The sequence below is a fragment of the Plecotus auritus genome (assembly GCF_963455305.1).
Source record: "Plecotus auritus genome assembly, chromosome: 5".
NCBI lineage: Eukaryota > Metazoa > Chordata > Mammalia > Chiroptera > Vespertilionidae > Plecotus > Plecotus auritus.
The window spans coordinates 63,651,385-63,669,513 of record NC_137776.1 but is presented as its reverse complement, the minus strand read 5'-3'; the positions used below and the strand labels follow the sequence as shown (position 1 = coordinate 63,669,513).

Sequence of the window (18,129 nt, the reverse complement as noted above, 5' to 3'; positions counted from 1 at the left end):
TTATAAGAGCCATTGCAATTTGGGGACTATTTCTTATACTTTTAATGAGGAGGCCCACTTTTAAATTGATTTAAAGAGAGAGGAAGGGGGAGAGAGTGAGAGAAACATTTTTGGATCGGTTGCCTCCTGCACCTCTATGACCAGAGATCGAACCTGCAACCTGGGCATGTGCCCTGACCAGGAATTGAACCAGCGTCCTTTCTGTGCATGAAAAAACATTCAACCAGCTGAGCCATACTGGCCAGGGCATGAAATTCATTTTTGATGCAGAAGGAAATAATTTCATATTTCAGCATGATTTTATTACCTTAGTAAACAGTTTATAAATTGGGCCAATTGTTTCCAGGAAACATTTATGACTATAACATGTGCCAAACAACCTCTTAATGTATATAAGGATGGCATTGGCTTTAATAGATGTGTAGACTGTTTTATAAGGATGACTGTGAAAGTGAAAACTTTTTATAATAATACTAGAGGCCCGGTGCATAAAAATTTGTGCCCTGGGGGGGGGGGGTCCCCTCAGCCTGGCATGCACCCTCTCATAGTCTGGGACCCCTTGGGGGATGTCCGACTGACAGCTTAGACCTGCTCCCCAGGGGATCAGGCCTAAGCTGGCAGTCAAACACCCCTCTGGCAGCCTGGGAGCCCTCGGGGGATGTCCGACTAACGGCTTAGGCCCACTCCTTAATGCTACTGTGGAAGCAGGAGAGGCTCCCGTCACCGCCGCTGCTCTGGCCAGCCAAGAGCCAGTTTCTGGCTGAGTGGTGCTCCCCCTGTGGAAGCACACTGGCCAACAGGGGGCAGCTCCTGCGTTGCGCATCTTCCCCCTGGTGGTCCTTGTGCATCATAGTGCCTGGTTGTTCCCAGTCATTCCACCCTTAGGGTCAATTTGCATATTGCCCTTTGATTATATAGGATTATATAGGATGTTAAGGTACATATAGACATATGTGTACACCCCCCCCACCACACACACAGACACATATTGAAACAGGTATTGCATAGCTAGAAGGGACATTATAGTAGTGATTAACTTGGAGGACATTGGAAGAATATTGGCCTGTGTATTGAATACTGAGTCCTTTTAGTAAAACAGTCAAGTCCGGGATATTGCTTTGAGGTCCCGGTTACAGAGCGCAGAGTCTCCAAATGTTCCTTGACCTTTGCAATTATAGGTCACCACCGTGAAAATTATTTTTACTTATTTGAAAATGCTTTCAGGATGGATTCAAATTGCTATGGGGATGAAGTATTGTCCATCTTTCCTGCTTTTACAAAGATATAATGGTAATAGGTATGTGAAATACCAAACATTTAATGGATCTGAAAATAAATTAATGTTGGTATATTTTCACAAATTTTCTTATTTTGTGCAGCCTGATCTGCCCAATGCTCAACTTCATCCCTATCTAACAAGCATGTTAAAAAAGAAGTCAGAGAAGGTTTTACTTTTGATATTTTGTATTACATAATTATTAAGTGTTGATTAGCCGGGTCATGTTATATATCTAGACCTGAAAGACAACATGCAGCATTGAGTTAATGAATTAAAATAGGTTGTTTCTTCAGTGTTGTGTATGGTTTGTAAGTAAGCAGTGAAAGACTTGATGATTGCATTATTGTCAGTATATAAATAATACAGTTGAGAATCAAATCCAACATGAGTTTATTTACTAGTATTCAGTTCATTATCTATGTTTTTATGTATGTGTGTACCTGTATGTATCTTACAGCTGTTATTTCAAGAAACCAAGAAGGGCCAGGAGAAATGGGAAAGGCCGTGCTGATTCCTAAAGATGACCAGGAGAAAATGAAAGAACTATTTAAAATCAATCAGTTTAACCTTATGGCCAGTGATTTGATTGCCCTTAACAGAAGTCTACCGGATGTGAGATTAGAGGGGTGAGTTTACATGTGCTATATAATCTTACATATCTCAGAATACATCAGAACTTCATCTAATTCAGATTATTTTAGTTCTAGAAGTATGTGGTTCAGAATAACTATGCCATAGCCAGATTTTACTGTGCATGCATATGAGGAGAAATCTGAACTATTTTCTTCCTTGGCAGAGCAAAATATGTTATTTGAAAAATAATTGCAGAACACACAGCCTAACAGGTTTTTTCTTCATGAGATGATTTTTGTTTGCTTTTTATCTGCTTTATCTTGCTAAAGATAGAACAAACATGCTCTTTAATAGATTATTTTCTTGCCAGCATATATGACTCTTACACTTTGATTTGAAAAACTATATGCTTTGCTATTCTAGCATAAAAGTAACAAATTGCTTGTATGATTCTTTGACCCTTTAAAATTATTTATTATAGGCTCCAGCAATTTATGCTGCTGTTCATAATTAGAATACTCAGTTATTGGCCATGGAGGAAATAATTACTTGGAAATAATAGTGCTGCATGAAAAATTAAGTTGAAAAATTAAACTTGTATGTGATTAACTGTAAGCCATGCTCTAGATAGTTGAAGAAACTTTAAATGGATTCATGAAGTTAGATATTTACAGTTTTGTCATTCTGGTATATAGCCCTTATAAAGCAAACTCTTGGAACTCAGAAAGTTATACCCTGAGATTTTAGAAAATTTCTAAGTTTACAGGTATGTTCTAGGGCATACTTCTATGTAAATAGAAGTTCTTCTTTTAGGTATGTAATTACTTTTCCTATATACAAGAAAATCATAGTTAATGCAAATAAAGTTTGCCACATATAATTGGTTATATTATGTTAGTATTATAGTGTTGTTAACATCATAATGCTAAATCTGAATTTTTTCTCCTTTCTGAATTACATCAGATGAGTTCAAAGTAGAGTAACCGACACCTTACTGAGATGCTGAGGCTGAGTTGCCAGAAAGTTCATTTGGTAGCTAAATAAGTAGCTAAGAGTGATTTTGTACACTCTTTTATGCTTTTCAAATGTCTCTCTCAAAAAACCACATACAACTATCAATTATGGATGTTTTTGGTCCCCCGCAAATGGTTAAAACATCAAATACTACATTTGTGCCTTCTTAAGGGCTAAATAATTTTATAGGTAGTTTTGCCATATTTGTATATTTTTGTTATGTTTGAAAAACACAAAAATCATATTCTTCTGATTAATTTAATTTGAGCATTTTATATGCTAAGTTTATAACGTTGCATTTATTATTTAGTTTTATACATCATGCTCTAATAAAATAGCTAAATGTGATACTTAGACATTCTGAAAACCATGTAAGCACTAGTTCAAATTTTAAAAATCTTTATTTTAAACTATCAGAACACAAATAAATTTTATATAAGATCTGGGGTGATTAAGGTAAGAATCATTTTAGTATAGAGCCATCCCTTTTTAAAAAAGTAAAATCGCTCTTGCTGGTTTAACTCAGTGAATAGAGCATTGGCCTGCGAACTGAAGGGTCCCAAGTTTGATTTCGGTCAAGAGCACATGCCTGGGTTGCGGGCTCAGTCCCCAGTGGGGGCATGCAGGAGGCAGCCTATCAATGATTCTCTCTCATCATTAATGTTTCTATCTCTCTCTTTCTTCCTCTCTGAAATCAATAAAAATATATTTAAAAAAATATAAATAAATAAATAAAATTTTAAAAAGTAAAATCTTCATTGAGAATCCATTGAAAATATTTGTGGCCAATGCTATATTTTCTTTTTTTTTTTTAAATATATATATTTTAAATAAGTCTTTATTGTTCAGATTATTACAGTTGTTCCTCTTTTTTTCTCCCATAGCTCCCCTCCACCTGGGTCCCACCCCACCCCATGCCCTTACCCCCCCCATTGTCCTCATCCATAGGTGTTCGATTTTTGTCCAGTCTCTCCCCGCACCTCCCATACCCCCTTACCCCCAAGAATTGTCAGTCCAATCCCTTTCTATGCCTCTGATTCTGTTATATTCACCAGTTTATTCTGTTCATCATATTTTTTCACTCGATTTTTAGATTCGCTTGTTGATAGATATGTATTTGTTGTCACTTTGTTGTTCATAATTTTTATCCTTACTTTTTTCTTCTTCTTCCTCTTCTTAAAGAATAACCTTCAGCATTTCATATAATACTGGTTTGGTGGTGATAAACTCCTTTAGCTTGTTCTTATCTGTGAAGCTCTTTATCTGACTTCAATTCTAAATGATAGCTTTTCTGGGTAGAGTAATCTTGGTTGTAGGTTCTTGCTATTCATCACTTTGAATATTTCTTGCCACTCCCGTCTGGCCTGCATAGTTTCTGTTGAGAAATCAGCTGACAGTCGTATGGGTACTCCCTTGTAGGTAACTAACTTTTTTTCTTTTGCTGCTTTTAATATTCTCTCTTTGTCTTTTGCTCTTGGCATTTTAATTATGATGTGTCTTGGTGTGGTCCTCTTTGGATTCCTCTTGTTTGGAGTTCTCTGTGCTTCCTGGACTTGTAAGTCTATTTCTTTCATCAGGTTGGGGAAGTTTTCTGTCATTATTTCTTCAAATAGGTTTTCAATATCTTGCTCTCTCTCTTCTTCTGGTACCCCTATAATTCGGATCTTGGTATGCTTGAAGTTCTCCCAGAGGCTCCTTACACTATCTTCATATTTTTGGATTCTTTTTTCTTTTTGCTTTTCTGGTTGGGTGTTTGTTTTTTGCTTCTTCATATTTCAAATCTTTGACTTGATTCTTGGGATTCTCTAGTCTGCTGTTGGATCTTTGTATATTATTCTTTATTTCAGTCAGTGTATGCTTATTTCTGATTGGTCCTTTTTCATATCCTTGAGGATCTCACTAAATTTCTCAGAAGTTTCTAGAAGATTCTTGAGTAACCTTATAACTATGGTTTTGAACTCTATATCCTATAGTTTGCTTTTCTCCATTTCTTTAATTTGTGAAATGTTTCTTGGTCTCCGCATTTTGGCTGCTTCCCTGTGTTGACAGGGTGTCTTTGTGTGCTATGTGTCTATAGGGCCCAGTGGCTCAGACTCCCCAGTCACCTGAGGTGGACGCTCTTGGTGCACCCCTTTGTGGGTTGTGTGCACAGTCTTGTTGTAGTTAAGCCTTGATTGCTGTTGGTATCACTGGAAGGAATTGACCTGCAGACCAATTGGCTGTAAGAACCAGTTGTGTCTAAGCTGGGGGAAGTGCTGTGTTGGAGACACGCTTATGAGGCAGGACTTGCTTCAGTGGGGCTTTGGTGCTCACTGAGTCTGCCCCCTGAGTGTGTCTCTTATGGATCTAAAGAGTTGTAATCTGGTGTGGTCTCACTTTGACCACTGGATGCACTGGCTCTTGGATCTCCAAGGTGGTGCTAAGTCAACCCCTGCCTGAGGCCACCCAGCAGGAGCTACAGAGAGATCTGCAGTTTCCTCCTCTTAGTTTGGGGTTTGGAGGTGCCCAGATGAGGCACAGCTGTGAAGCAATGCAGGCTGCTGATGTGCCTTAGGCTGTCTTTTGGAAGCTCTTGGGTTCTTTGACCCAGATGCAGTTTGTAAGGTTAGGTTGCAAAAGGCCAGGCCATTCATATGCAAACACCTCTGCGCACAGCTTGGGTGGGGTTGTAAATTGGGTTGGGCTTGGTTTCAGGGAATCACTGGGTGGAGCAAACCGCAATGGCTGCCAGTCTGCCATTGGATAGATCCCTGGGTCTCTGTGTCCTGTGGCCCCATGCATGAACAATGAACGCTGCAACCACCTCTGAGAGAAAGCCGCCCTCGTGTTCTGGCCTGATGCCAGACAGTCCACTTTCTCCCTGTATGAGTCTGGGTTCCCAGAGTCTCGCCCGGTACTGGAGTTCAGAGCAGTCGAGAGTTTGTATCCACCTCCTGATTGAAAAAGACCACAGCGTACTCAGTTGCCAGCCCATTTCCGTGCGCGCCTTCAGACCTTCACTCTTCCACACTTCTGCACCTCCTACCAGTCTAGATTCGCTGTTCTCTTTCCTTCTTGTTGTAGCACTTCCCCTCAGCCAGCCTTCCCTTGCTTCTGGATGATATCCGTTTTTTCTTTAGTTGTAGTTTTAATGTGGTTGTTCAAGACAGCAAGTTCAGATGTATACCTATGCGCCATCTTGGTTCTCCTTTAATATATATATATATTTTTATTGATTTTAGAGAGGAAGGGGGAGAGAGAAAAAGAGAGATAGAAACATCAATGATGAGAGAATCATTGATTGGCTGCCTCCTGCACACTCCCCACTGGGAACTGAGCCCGCAACCCGGTCATGTGCTCTTGACTGGAATCAAACCTGGGACCTTTCAGTCCCCAGGCTAATGCTCTATCCACTGTGCCAAACCAACTAGGGCTATATTTTCTTTTAATGATCACTTAATTTATTAAATACTTGAATAATTAAGCCTTAAAAGGGAGGATGCAGATTGATTAGTATTAAAAAGTTCACAAAATGCCATATTTACTTTGGATAACATAGTTTCAAGTTTGATATTTTGCAAATAGTCTAGGAAGTTATATTGGTGACATAAGAAATTTTCCATTTCATTTTAATATCTCAAGGAAGTGTATACTATCAGTGAAAAAATCAGACAGAAAACAAAAACAATGTAAGTACCATCCAGATTTCCTAGATAAATCATGAAGTGTATGTGAAGTCCACTGGGGACATTTCCAAGTCATCCTTAGAAACTTAGTTGTGTGACTGCCTGGGAACAAATGCTGGAAAACATACCATAAATCAGATACCCACAATGTTATTTAAAAAACGTCAAAATCTATTAATATTTATTTGATGTAGAAAACATATTTTTTCAGTTTTGATATTAGTTACAGTTTAATTTTTGTATATTTATTTCTTAAATGGATGGGGCACATTAAGATAGTGTCAATGATGACTGCTGTAAATGTATGCAATATAAAAAGATGGGATTCACAAATAATTAGTTTTTAAAATCTTTTTAATAGAAAACTTAAGTTGACATTTAGAAAGTGCACTGCTCAATTCATTAGAATATTTCAGCATTTTATTAGATACTAGAGGCTCAGTGCATGAAATTTGTGCACTCAGGGAGGTCCCTCAGCCTGGCCTGCACCCTCCTGCAGTCTGGGAGCCCTCGGGGGATGTCTAACTGACAGCTTAGGCCCGCTCCCCACGGGGAGTGGGCCTAAGCCATCAGTTGGACATACTTAGCGCTGCCGTTCAGGGCTTCTGGCTGAGCAGTGCTCCCCCTGTGGGAGCACACTGACCACCAGGGGGCAGCTCCTGCATTGAATGTCTGCCCCCTGGTGGTCAGTGCATATCATAGCGAGCAGTTGAGCGACCTTAGCATATCATTAGCATATTATGCTTTGATTAGTTGAATGGCGGACCAGACACTTAACATATTAAGCTTTTATTATATAGGATATCCTTAACTGGCTCAATCAAATGCAGAAAATTGTCCAAATAGTTTAATGTTGTATTTGGCTTTAACATAAACCTACAAATATTTGAAGAAGTTTTTAGAGGAATGAATTTAAGCAAATACTTCATGTTTTCACAAGGAAGAGATGAGATAAAAATAGTTCTTCTTGGAGACAATTGTAATTAGACATCAGGACAAGTTGAAGTTAATTTTCGGACTGTCCATCTCTAGGGATGCTGAAGTACTTAAATTAATATATTTAATTTATTAATATTTAGAATTCATTTATCTATATATGTAAGCCTAAGCAACTGAATAACCAGGCGACCGGTCGCTGTGGCACGCACTGACAACCAGGGGGCAGACACTCAACGCAGGAGTTTCCCCTTGATGGTCAGTGAGCTCCCACAACCAACCTTCTGCAGCTGGCCAATCTCCTGCAGCCCCTCCCTCTGGCTGGCCGGTGCCAATCGGCTGTAATTGCTGGCCAAGCTGAGGGACCCCACCTGTGCACGAATTTGTGCACTGGGTCTCTGGTATATAATATTTAGTTATTTGAGGGACATGAAATAATTGTATCACAAGTAATCATGGCACTTGGATAAGTTAAGTTCAGTCAAGGTTGAAGGCCTTACTAAATATCTTACTTTCTTAAATACCCTCAGTTTCTGAGAGTCCCGTTAAAGTTTGTATATACATATAAATAAAATTCCAGACAGATGTAATCAATCCTTTCTCTCTTTTGCCCATCCTCTGTAAACTAAAAAATTGCAATGTCATGAAATTTTGATTCAGAACTTTATACAGATAATGTATTATAGAATTGTATATTTGAAACCTATATAATTTTATTAATGACTAGTGGCCTAGTGCACGAAATTTGTGCACATTAAAAGGGGATTAATTACAGGAAATAATTTAATATTGCTATTTGCCCTTTCTCTATAATAGAAGTATCAGAGATGAAAGAAAATTAGTAAAATGTATATGAAAACCTTCCTTCTGTCAGAGTCTGGGGTGCACCATGGGACCCAGAGTCAAGTCCCGCCCACCCACATGTGCCTTAAAATCGCATGAGACCCAGACCCGGCCACACCCCCCCCATTGGGCTAGATCCAGACCTGGCCAGTCCCACCCTTGTCAAGCCCCGCCAGGCAGGGGGCGTAGCTTCAGGTCCTCTGGCCCGGTGCCAGGATGGGGAGGGCGTGGCCTGAGGTCCTCTGTCAAGCCCAGCCAGGCAGGGGGGCACAGCCTCAGGTCCCCTCGCCTGGTGCTGGGGCAGGGGGCGTGGCCTGAGGTCTCCCATCAAGCCCCGCCAGGCGGGGGTTTGGTCTGAGGTCCCCTGGCCTGGTGCCGGGGTGGGGGTGTGGCCTGAAGTCTCCTGTTAAGCCCCACCTGGTGGGGGGCGCAGTCTGAGGTCCCCCAGCTTGGCGCTGGGGCAAGGGGAGCAGCCTGAGGTCCCCTAGCCCAGCATCAGGATGGGAAGTGCACCTTGAGGTCCCCCATCAAGCCCCGCTGGGTGGGGGGCATGGCCTGAGGCCCCCTGTCAAGCCCTGCTGGGTGGGGGCGGGCGTAGCCTCAGGTCTCTGCTGATTGCTCGTTAAGGCTCCTTATGGGAACTTGGCCTCAGCTGTGGGTGCAGCCATCTTTGTGACAGAGTGATGGTCAATTAGCATATTCCCTCTTTAATAGATAGGAGGATGTCACCCTAATAAATTCAATAAAAATATAAATTTTAAAAATTCAAAAAGCATAATTAACCTAATATATTAATGTATTACCTTTAGGGATTATTAGCATATTTCTCATCAATTATGTGTCTATGTTTTTTAAACTTATGTAGTTTGGGATTTAAAAATAGGGTCTAAATATTTCAGTTTTTAGAAAGCATATAAATATACATCTTTAGTTTTTAACATAAGATTTTAGTGAGAGAGGAAGAGAGAGAGAGAGAAATGAAAATTACCAAACTAAAGAAACCTATTAAAATAATAAATATATTATTTTTGAGCACCTAATATGCTAATATGTGCCAAGTACTGTTCTATGTGATGGGTATATAGCAGTGAACAAAATGAAGTCCCTGCTTCATGGAACTTAGAACAAATTAAAGAATGAAGGAAGGTAAGCGATAGAGAGTGGAGTAGTGAGCAAAAGCCCCTTTGAGAAGCTCACTTTTAAGTTGAGTGGATCTTCTGCACTTGGAAATTATTATTTCATTTTGCTAATACACAGAGCTGTTAAATAATTACTAGGTTCTTGGAACTTATAATGCTAGAAATGTAACAGACCTATGGATATATAAAACTACAGAAAAACAATAGAATAAACGTTAAGTAATGCATAGATGTGTGCATGCATGTATGTATATGTGTGTGTGTTCATGCATGTGTGTATTACTTTTTGAAAACAGTGTTTAACTTTTATTTCCATGAAAGTCAGCAAAACCACATTTTGGTTTACTAAGGTTTCTATAGCCAATGTTTTCCTATGCTCTATGCTTTTCTGGAAGCAGAGAAAAGAGTATGATTGTGATCATAATCAATGAGGAGGGTACATGACTCTATTCCATTAAATGCAAAACAAATAAAGGGAACAAAAAGTCAATTCTGGAGACTTTTTTCAAGCAATTAAGCAGAAAATCTTTAGATATGGAACCAAAACACATAGGTTTAATATCTATGGTTTACTATTGGATCTTGGATAAGTCATTAATTTTCTAAGCCTTAATATTCTTTCATTGATTAAACCAACTTAATCAAACAGTCAATCAATCAATCAATATTTGTTATTTATCTAATACAGGCTTAGCTTTGAGAATAAAAACAAATGGATATATCAGGCTCTGACTGTGAAAATATAAAGAATATATTTACCTAAACCACTAACTATAGTATTGTATGAACAAAGCAATAATTGCAAAAATGACAAAGTAAGAATAAGATTGGGCTGAGTTTCTGGAGAAATTTTTATATTTATTATTATTTATTATTATTATGTGGAATTTTCTTATGCCTTGGGGTCTGTTTTTGGACTAACCACAGTAACTTTTTAAGCAAGCAGCTTCTCCCTTCAGTCTGCAATTTTTTAAATTAAGAAATTACAAATATTTATGGGGTGAATATTTATTTGTAAAAGTTATGGGGAATTAAAAATTAAAGCAAAATGTTAAGGTTTCTTAACATTTACTTGTATTTATTTAATAGCACCTCAAGTTCTTGTATTGAGATATTTGAAGGTTATAATTCAGCTGGCATTTAAATCTATTTCATCAGAGAAAATAGGAAATTTATTTTAGCTATTTATTTTGTAGACCAAATAACGGCTTCTTATGTATGCACATTTGCAAGCTGAAAAGGAGAAAAAATACTAGCAGTCTTGCATTATTGTGGGAGAGGAGCAATAGCATACAAATTCTGATTAAGTTTCCCTCAATAGCAAAGAGCTTATTTACCACATAAAATAGAAATAAACCATAGGATACATTTTTCTCTGCTCAATTTCATAAGTGTACCTGTTCATTTACATGGATTGCCTTTCTCATGAATTAAAATGCGGTCAAAGTAATATTGATTGCACAAAGGAGAAATCGAAAATGAAAATATTAATTGGATTTCTGATCTCTGTTCCACATCTTTTCTTTTTAATTTGAGAATTACTACAACTTTTATATGCTGACAAAAAATTTTTCCTGTGAAGATAATTTCTATAATACTTTGATTTATGCTCATGTGTAGAATTAATTTTACTACCCAAATTGAAAGTGCTATGTAAAAATGTGTGTACAAGTGTGCTTATGTATGCATATAAACATATATATATATATATATATATATATATATATATATATACATACATATATATTTGAAGAAGATGGAGATGATAGGTACGGTGACTATTACTTTGGAGATACTGTTATACTATAATTTTTCTTTCAAATAAGGAAGTTGAGTAAAACATTACCAGGTATGTTATATATTTGTATACCACTGTTCTCAGAAAGAATGTTTCATAACTCCATTTATACTATTACTTAGAATTTTTAAAATTGTGGTAAATATACAAAACAAATTATTATCTTAACTATCTTTATACAGTTTAGTAGTGTTAAGTATGAAGGTGATCGGAATATGCCACCCCCAAATATACCACTTTGACATACATATAATTTTGAACTGAAGGCAACTGATTAAAAGCAGGCACAAGTAAAGGTCTCTTCTCTCCCTCCCTCAATATCTAAAGGCAAAGCATAAATTAACCTGGTAAAGTTGTTCCTCTTTCTTGAACCAGGAGGGGAACAACAACCTTTATCACTAGAGGCAAATAAGGTGCTGAGATGACTCTGCATAAATTAAACCTTATCTTCTATTAGTTTTCTCATATATTAGCCTTTCCTCATTTTACTACTCCTAGAAGCCCAGACACCTTTTTCTGTATTGTCACTTCTCCACCATTTATCATCCTTCATTAAAATGATATCTAAGCACTGGAGTCTAACCATTTCTTTGGTTATTAATTTATTTTCTATGAAGGTCTTCAAAGTATTAACATCAAATAAAACCTGTATACCTCTTCTCCTGTTACTTTTTCTTTTGGCAGTTTAATTTGCAGGCTCCAGGTACAAAACCAAAGAGGGTAGAGAAAAGGTTTTCTCCTCTCTCCTATAGGTACATCCATATTATTGTGCAACCAATCTTGAGAACTCTTTCACTAAATCTATTAAACAGCAGCTCCATATTCCTTCCTACCCTTTGCCCCTGCAACCACCATTCTAATTTCTGTCTTTGAATTTGATTACTCTTGGTAGGTCATATAAGTGAAATATAGAGTGTTTGTCTTTTTGTGACTGGCTTAGTTGTAGCAAATGTCACAACATTTTGTCTTTTTGTGACTGGCTTAGTTGTAGCAAATGTCACAACATTTTGTCTTTTTGTGACTGGCTTAGTTGTAGCATATGTCCCAACATTTTAAGGCTGAGTAATATTCCATCATGTGAATATATCACTTTGGTTGATACAATCGTCCATTGACTGTCACTTGTGTTTCTTTCACCTTTTGGCTACTGTGAATGATACTACTACAAACATGTTTTTACAAATATCTTTTTGAGACCCAGTTTTCAATTCTTTTGAGTATATATCCAGAAGTGGAATTGCTGGATCATATGCTATTGCTGTTTTTAATAATTTGAGAAAGCACCATCCTGTTTTCCATAGTGGCTGTACTATTTTACATTACAGAGCACAAGGGTTCCAATTTCTTCACATCCTTGTGGATACTTTATTTTCTGTGTGTGTGTGTGTGTGTGTGTGTGTGTGTGTTTTAGTAGTAGCCATCCTAATAGGTATAAGGTAGTAACTTGCAGGTTTTTTTTAATTTGCATGATTAGTGATGTTGAACATCATTTCATGTTGCTTTAGGCTATTTGTATATCTTCTTTGGATAAATTTCTAATCAAGCCCTTTGCTCATGCTTTAATTAGATTCTGTTTTACTTGTTAAGTTGTAGAAGTTCTTTGTATATTCTGAATATCAACCCCTTATTAGATACATGGTTTGCAAATATTTTCTTCCATTTTGTAGGTTGCTTTATTTATTTACTAGAGGCCCAGTGCATGGATTTATGCATGGTTGGGGTCCCTTGGTCTGGCTGGCGATCAGGGACATCTCGCCCAGTCCCGATAGGGCGATCAGGGCCAGCTGGCCAGGGGGAGGGACTGCGGGAGGTTGGCTGGCTGTGGGAGGTTGGCTGTGGGAGCACACTGACCACCAGGGGGCAGCTCCTGCATTGAGTATCTGCCCCCTGGTGGTCAGTGCACCTCATAGCGACTGGTCGACCCATCATTTGGTCATTTGGTCACTTAGGCTTTTATACAGATAGATAGATTTTAAAGCATTTATTTATTTATTTATTATTTATTATTGATTTTTAGAGAGAGGAAGGAGAGGGAGAGAGAGAGATATCAATGTGAGAGTAAAACATTAATCAGCTGCCTTCTGTACACCCCCTACTGGAATCAAATTTACAACCTGGAAATACGTCCTGACTAGGAATTGAACCAGCAATCTTTTGGTGCATGGGACTATACCCAACTAATTGAGCCACACCAGCCAGGGCTATGGATTGATTTTAAATCCCTCAGTTTGTCTATTTTTACTTCTTTTTCCTGTGCTTTTTGCATCACATCCAAGAAATTGTTGCCAAACTTAATGTCATGGAGTTTTTCTCCTATTTTTTTAAATAAAATATTTATAGTTTTACTTCCTATGTTTAGGTCTTTGATCTATTTTGAGTTTATTTTTGTATATGATCTAAGGTAAGAGTCAGACTTCATTTTTTAATGTGGATATTCATTTTTATCAACAGTATTTCTCAGAAAGAAATTATCTAATTGTATAGTCTTGGCACTGTTGTTGCAAATCATTTGACTGTATATGTAAGGGTTACTTCTGGAAACTCTGTTCTATTCAGTTGATCTTATATGTTTTTATGGGAGTACCAGACCTTTTTTTTTATTGTTTAAAGTATTACATGTAGTAGTACATATATCTCCTTTTTTTCCCCCCATTGACCTTCCTTCCCCCAGCCTCCCCTACCCCCTGTCGCATGCCCTCATCCCACCCCCACAGTGTCTTGTGTCCATTGGCCGTGCTTATATGCATGCATACAAGTCCTTTGGTTGATCTATTTCCCTCCATCCCCAACACTCCCCTGCCTTACCGCTGTAATTTGACAGTCTGTTCAGTGCTTTACTGCCTCTGTATCTATCTTTTTGTTCATCAGGTTATAATGTTCTTTATTTTCCATAAATGAGTGAGATCATGTGGTATTTTTCTTTCATTGCCTGGCTTATTTCACTTAACATAATGCTCTCGAGGTCCATCCATGCTGCTGCAAATGGTAAGAATTCCTTCTTTTTTTATAGCAGCGTAGTATTCCATTGTGTAGATGTACCATAGTTTTCTAATCCACTCATCTGCTGATGGGCATTTGGGCTGTTTCCAAATCTTAGCTATGGTGAATTGTGCTGCTATGAACATAGGGGTGCATATATCCTTTCTGATTAGTGTTTCTAGTTTCTTGGGATATATTCCTAGAAGTGGGATTACTGGGTCAAATGGGAGATCCATTTTTAGTTTTTTGAGGAAACTTCATACTGTTCTCCACAGTGGCTGCACCAGTGTGCATTCCCACCAGCAGTGCATGAAGGTTCCTTTATCTCCACATCCTTGCCAGCACTTGTCGTTTGTTGATTTGTTGATGATTGCCATTCTGACAGGTGTGAGATGGTACCTCATTGTTGTTTTGATTTGCATCTCTCGGATAATTAGTGACTTTGAGCATGTTTTCATGTGTCTCTTGGCCTTCCTTCTGTCTTTTGAAAAGGTTCTATTTAGGTCCGTTGCCCATTTTTTTTATTGGATCATTTATCTTCCTTTTATTAAGTTGTATAAGTTCCCTGTACATGTTGGAGATTAAACCTTTATCAGTGATAACATTTGCAAATATGTTCTCCCATACAGTGGGCTTTCTTGTTGTTTTGTTGATGGTTTCTTTTGCTGTGAATAAGCTTTTTATTTTGATGTAGTTCCATTTGTTTATTTTCTCTTTAGTTTCCATTGCCCTAGGACTAGACTAAATGTTACCGTGTAGTTGGAAGCTGTGAGGATTAGGCAATTGTGGCATATTGTGTGCAAAGAGGTAAAGGGTAGTATAGGAGCTGTATTGGTGAAGAAATTGCTTCAGCATATGTCTGAGATTTCTCTGCCTGTGGATTCCTCTAGTATTTTTATGGTTTCCCATCTTATGTTTAAGTCCTTTATCCATTTTGAGTTTATTTTTGTGTATGGGTAAGTTGGTGGTCTAGTTTCATTTTTTTTGCATGTATCTGTCCAATTTTCCCAACACCATTTATTGAAGAAACTGTCTTAACTCCATTGTATGTTCTTGCCTCCTTTGTCAAATATTAATTGAGCATAGTGGTTTGGGTCGATATCTGGGTTCTCTATTCTATTCCATTGGTCTATATGTCTGTTCTTGTGCCAGTACCTAGCTGTTTTGAGAACAGTGGATTTGTAATACAGCTTGAAATCTGGTATTGTAACTGTAATAAGTTTTGAATTCAGGCAGTGTGTGAGACTTCCAACTTTGTCCTTTGAATTTTTTTAAATGAATGATACCTTCTTCCCAGAGCTGCCAATAAAGCTTTCAGCTGTCATTTATATCCTCATCACTTTATAAAACAGAAATCTTTTATTATTTTATGTATTTGCACTTATGAAGATCTAATTGTGTACCCATTAAAACTAAGGGAAACAATTCTTCATCACAGATCATTATGTATGTAATACAGAAAATAACTAAAAATTATAGTACATGGAAGTGTGAGTTTAAAAGTACCATCATGTAGATGTGAGATAAAGGAAAAGTTTTGTAAGAGGGTGTATATGGAACCAGGCTTATACAGGAAATAATTTTCTGGACAGGAAGAAAAGCATAGGGAGGAACAAGCCAGTTCTGGTTGTAGCAGAGGCAGGGAAACTACTTGTTAATAACATGGATTATAGGTAAACTTGGGTATGTAATAATGGCTATTATTTTCATTTATACTCTTAAGAGTTTATATATTCACTAGAGGCCCAGTGCACGAAATTCGTGCACGGGGGTGTGTGTGTCCCTCACCCAGCCTGCACCCTCTCCAATCTTGGACCCCTCAAGGGATGTCCGACTGCCCATTTAGGCCCGATCCCACTGGGCCTCACAATCCAGGACTGCTGGCTCCCAACTGCTTGCCTGCATACCTTCCTGATTGCTCCTAACCACTTCTGCCTGCCAGCCTGATCACCCCCTAACCACTCCGCTGCCAGCCTGATTGATGCCTAACTGCTCCCCTGCCAGCCTAGTCACCCCTAACTGCCCTCCCCTGCAGGCCTGGTAACCCCTAACTGCCCTCCCCTGCAGGCCAGGTCACCCCTAACTGCCCTCCCCTGCAGGCCTTGTCCCCCCCAGCTGCCCTTCCCTGCAGGCCTGGTCACCCCCAATTGCTCTCCCCTGCAGGCTTGATCGTCCCCAACTGCCCTCCCTTGCAGGCCTGGTCCCTCCCAACTGCCCTCCCCTGCTGGCCTTCTTGTGGTGGCCATCTTGTGTCCACATGGGGGCAGGATCTTTGACCACATGGGGGCAGCCATCTTGTGTGTTGGAGTGATGGTCAATCTGCATATTACTCTTTTATTAGATAGGATAGAGGCCTGGTGCACAGGTGGAGGCCAGCTGGTTTGCCCTGAAGGGTGCCCTGGATCAGGGTGGGGGTTCCCTTGGGGTGTGGGGCGGCCTGGGTGAGGGGCCTGTGGTGGTTTGCAGGCCGGCCACGCCCCCTGGCGACCCAAGTGGAGGCCCTGGTATCTGGGGTTTATTTATCTTCTACAATTGAAACTTTGTAGCCTGGAGCGGAGCCAAGCCTTCTGCTTGCTCCGTGGTGGCAGCCTTTTTTTGGGGGATTTATGTATCTTCTATAATTGAAACTTTGTAGCCTTAAGCGAGGCCTGGGCCGGCCAGGGTGTGGGGAAAGCTTGGCTTCCTCCATCATCGGGGGCAACCCTAGCCTCCTGCTCTTTCCAGCTCCGTGGCTGCCGCCATTTCTGTTTGGGTTTATGTATCTTCTATCATTGAAACTTTGTACTTGAGTGGAGGCCTAGGCTGGCAAGGGCAGGCAGAAAGCTTGGCTTCCTCCATTGCCAGGGAAACCCAAGCCTCCCTCCTGCTCTCTGTGGCTGTAGCCATCTTGGTTGGGTTTATTTGCATATTTGCTCTGATTGGCTGGTGGGCGTGGCTGGTGGGTGTAGTGGAGTGAGGGTTAATTTGCATATTACTCTTTTATTAGATAGGAAGTTGACCAAATACCTTTTTTCTTTTGTTTAGAAAATTTTAAATGAGAAAGCATAGAAAGTAGTCTTTATTTTCTAAATGTACTATGGTAGTCATAGTTATGTTTACATATTTATTACATGAGTTATTTTTTACTAAAGGAGTTTTATATTTACCTATTTTATGGCTATTAATGTTTCATTATATTTCTATTTTTTGTTTTGGTTTACTATATTTTGTTCTATGTAATTTGGGGCAGAAATATTTATTTTGTTAATCTTCATTAAAAACCAGACCTTTATCAATAAAATGTGATAGATTTTGTTCTATATCATAAAGAATTTTTTTGTAAAAAATGAAATAAACCATCTTTCAATTTATAAATTTTGGATAATTGAGGAATAAAAAGGGTAATATAATTTAGGCAGAAAGTATATGAGTCCTTATAAGGACACAGTCCAACTAGAATGAAAAGTGGTAAGTAGCCATTTGGTATCATAGGCCTAGGGAGGAGGATGAAGAATCTTAAAAACAGGGCTTCTGCATTTGCTTAGACATGTCATGATAAGCATCTAGGAGGTGTTGGAGCAGAAATATGCCATGAAAGAAATTATATTTATGAAGAGACATGCAAGCAGTTTTATGTAACAGACATTATAAGAAAGGGAATCCTGTATTTAATATGGTTCCCTATTGGCTGTTATCATCACATAAATGTAATTAGGTTAGAAGTTGTCTGGGATAGTTTCCTTAGAAATATAAAGCAATGAGTAGTAATAAATCAAAATGCAGGGAAAAAGATAAACACAAAATTCAGGGTAGCTTCAGGAGGTATGGGCATGAGATAATTTGCACTTGTATCTGTGTGTGTGTGTGTGTGTGTGTGTGTGTGTGTGTGTGTGTGTGTGTGTTAAATCTGAAGCCAATAAAGGG

The 18,129-nt window shown here is 38.8% G+C and overlaps 1 protein-coding gene across 12 annotated transcripts in view; it reads left to right on the top strand.

Moving 5' to 3' along the window:
- GALNT13 (polypeptide N-acetylgalactosaminyltransferase 13) overlaps positions 1-18,129 on the top strand; it is a 499,062-nt gene that overhangs the window by 204,674 nt on the left and 276,259 nt on the right. For all 12 annotated transcript variants that reach the window (XR_013960615.1, XR_013960616.1, XM_080668540.1 and 9 more), the window contains exon 4: positions 1,737-1,905. Coding sequence is in view for 10 of the 12 variants with exons in the window: in XM_080668540.1 (XP_080524666.1) it covers positions 1,737-1,905 (169 nt within the window). In the remaining 2 variants the exon portion in view is untranslated. The remainder of the gene's footprint in view (positions 1-1,736; positions 1,906-18,129) is intronic.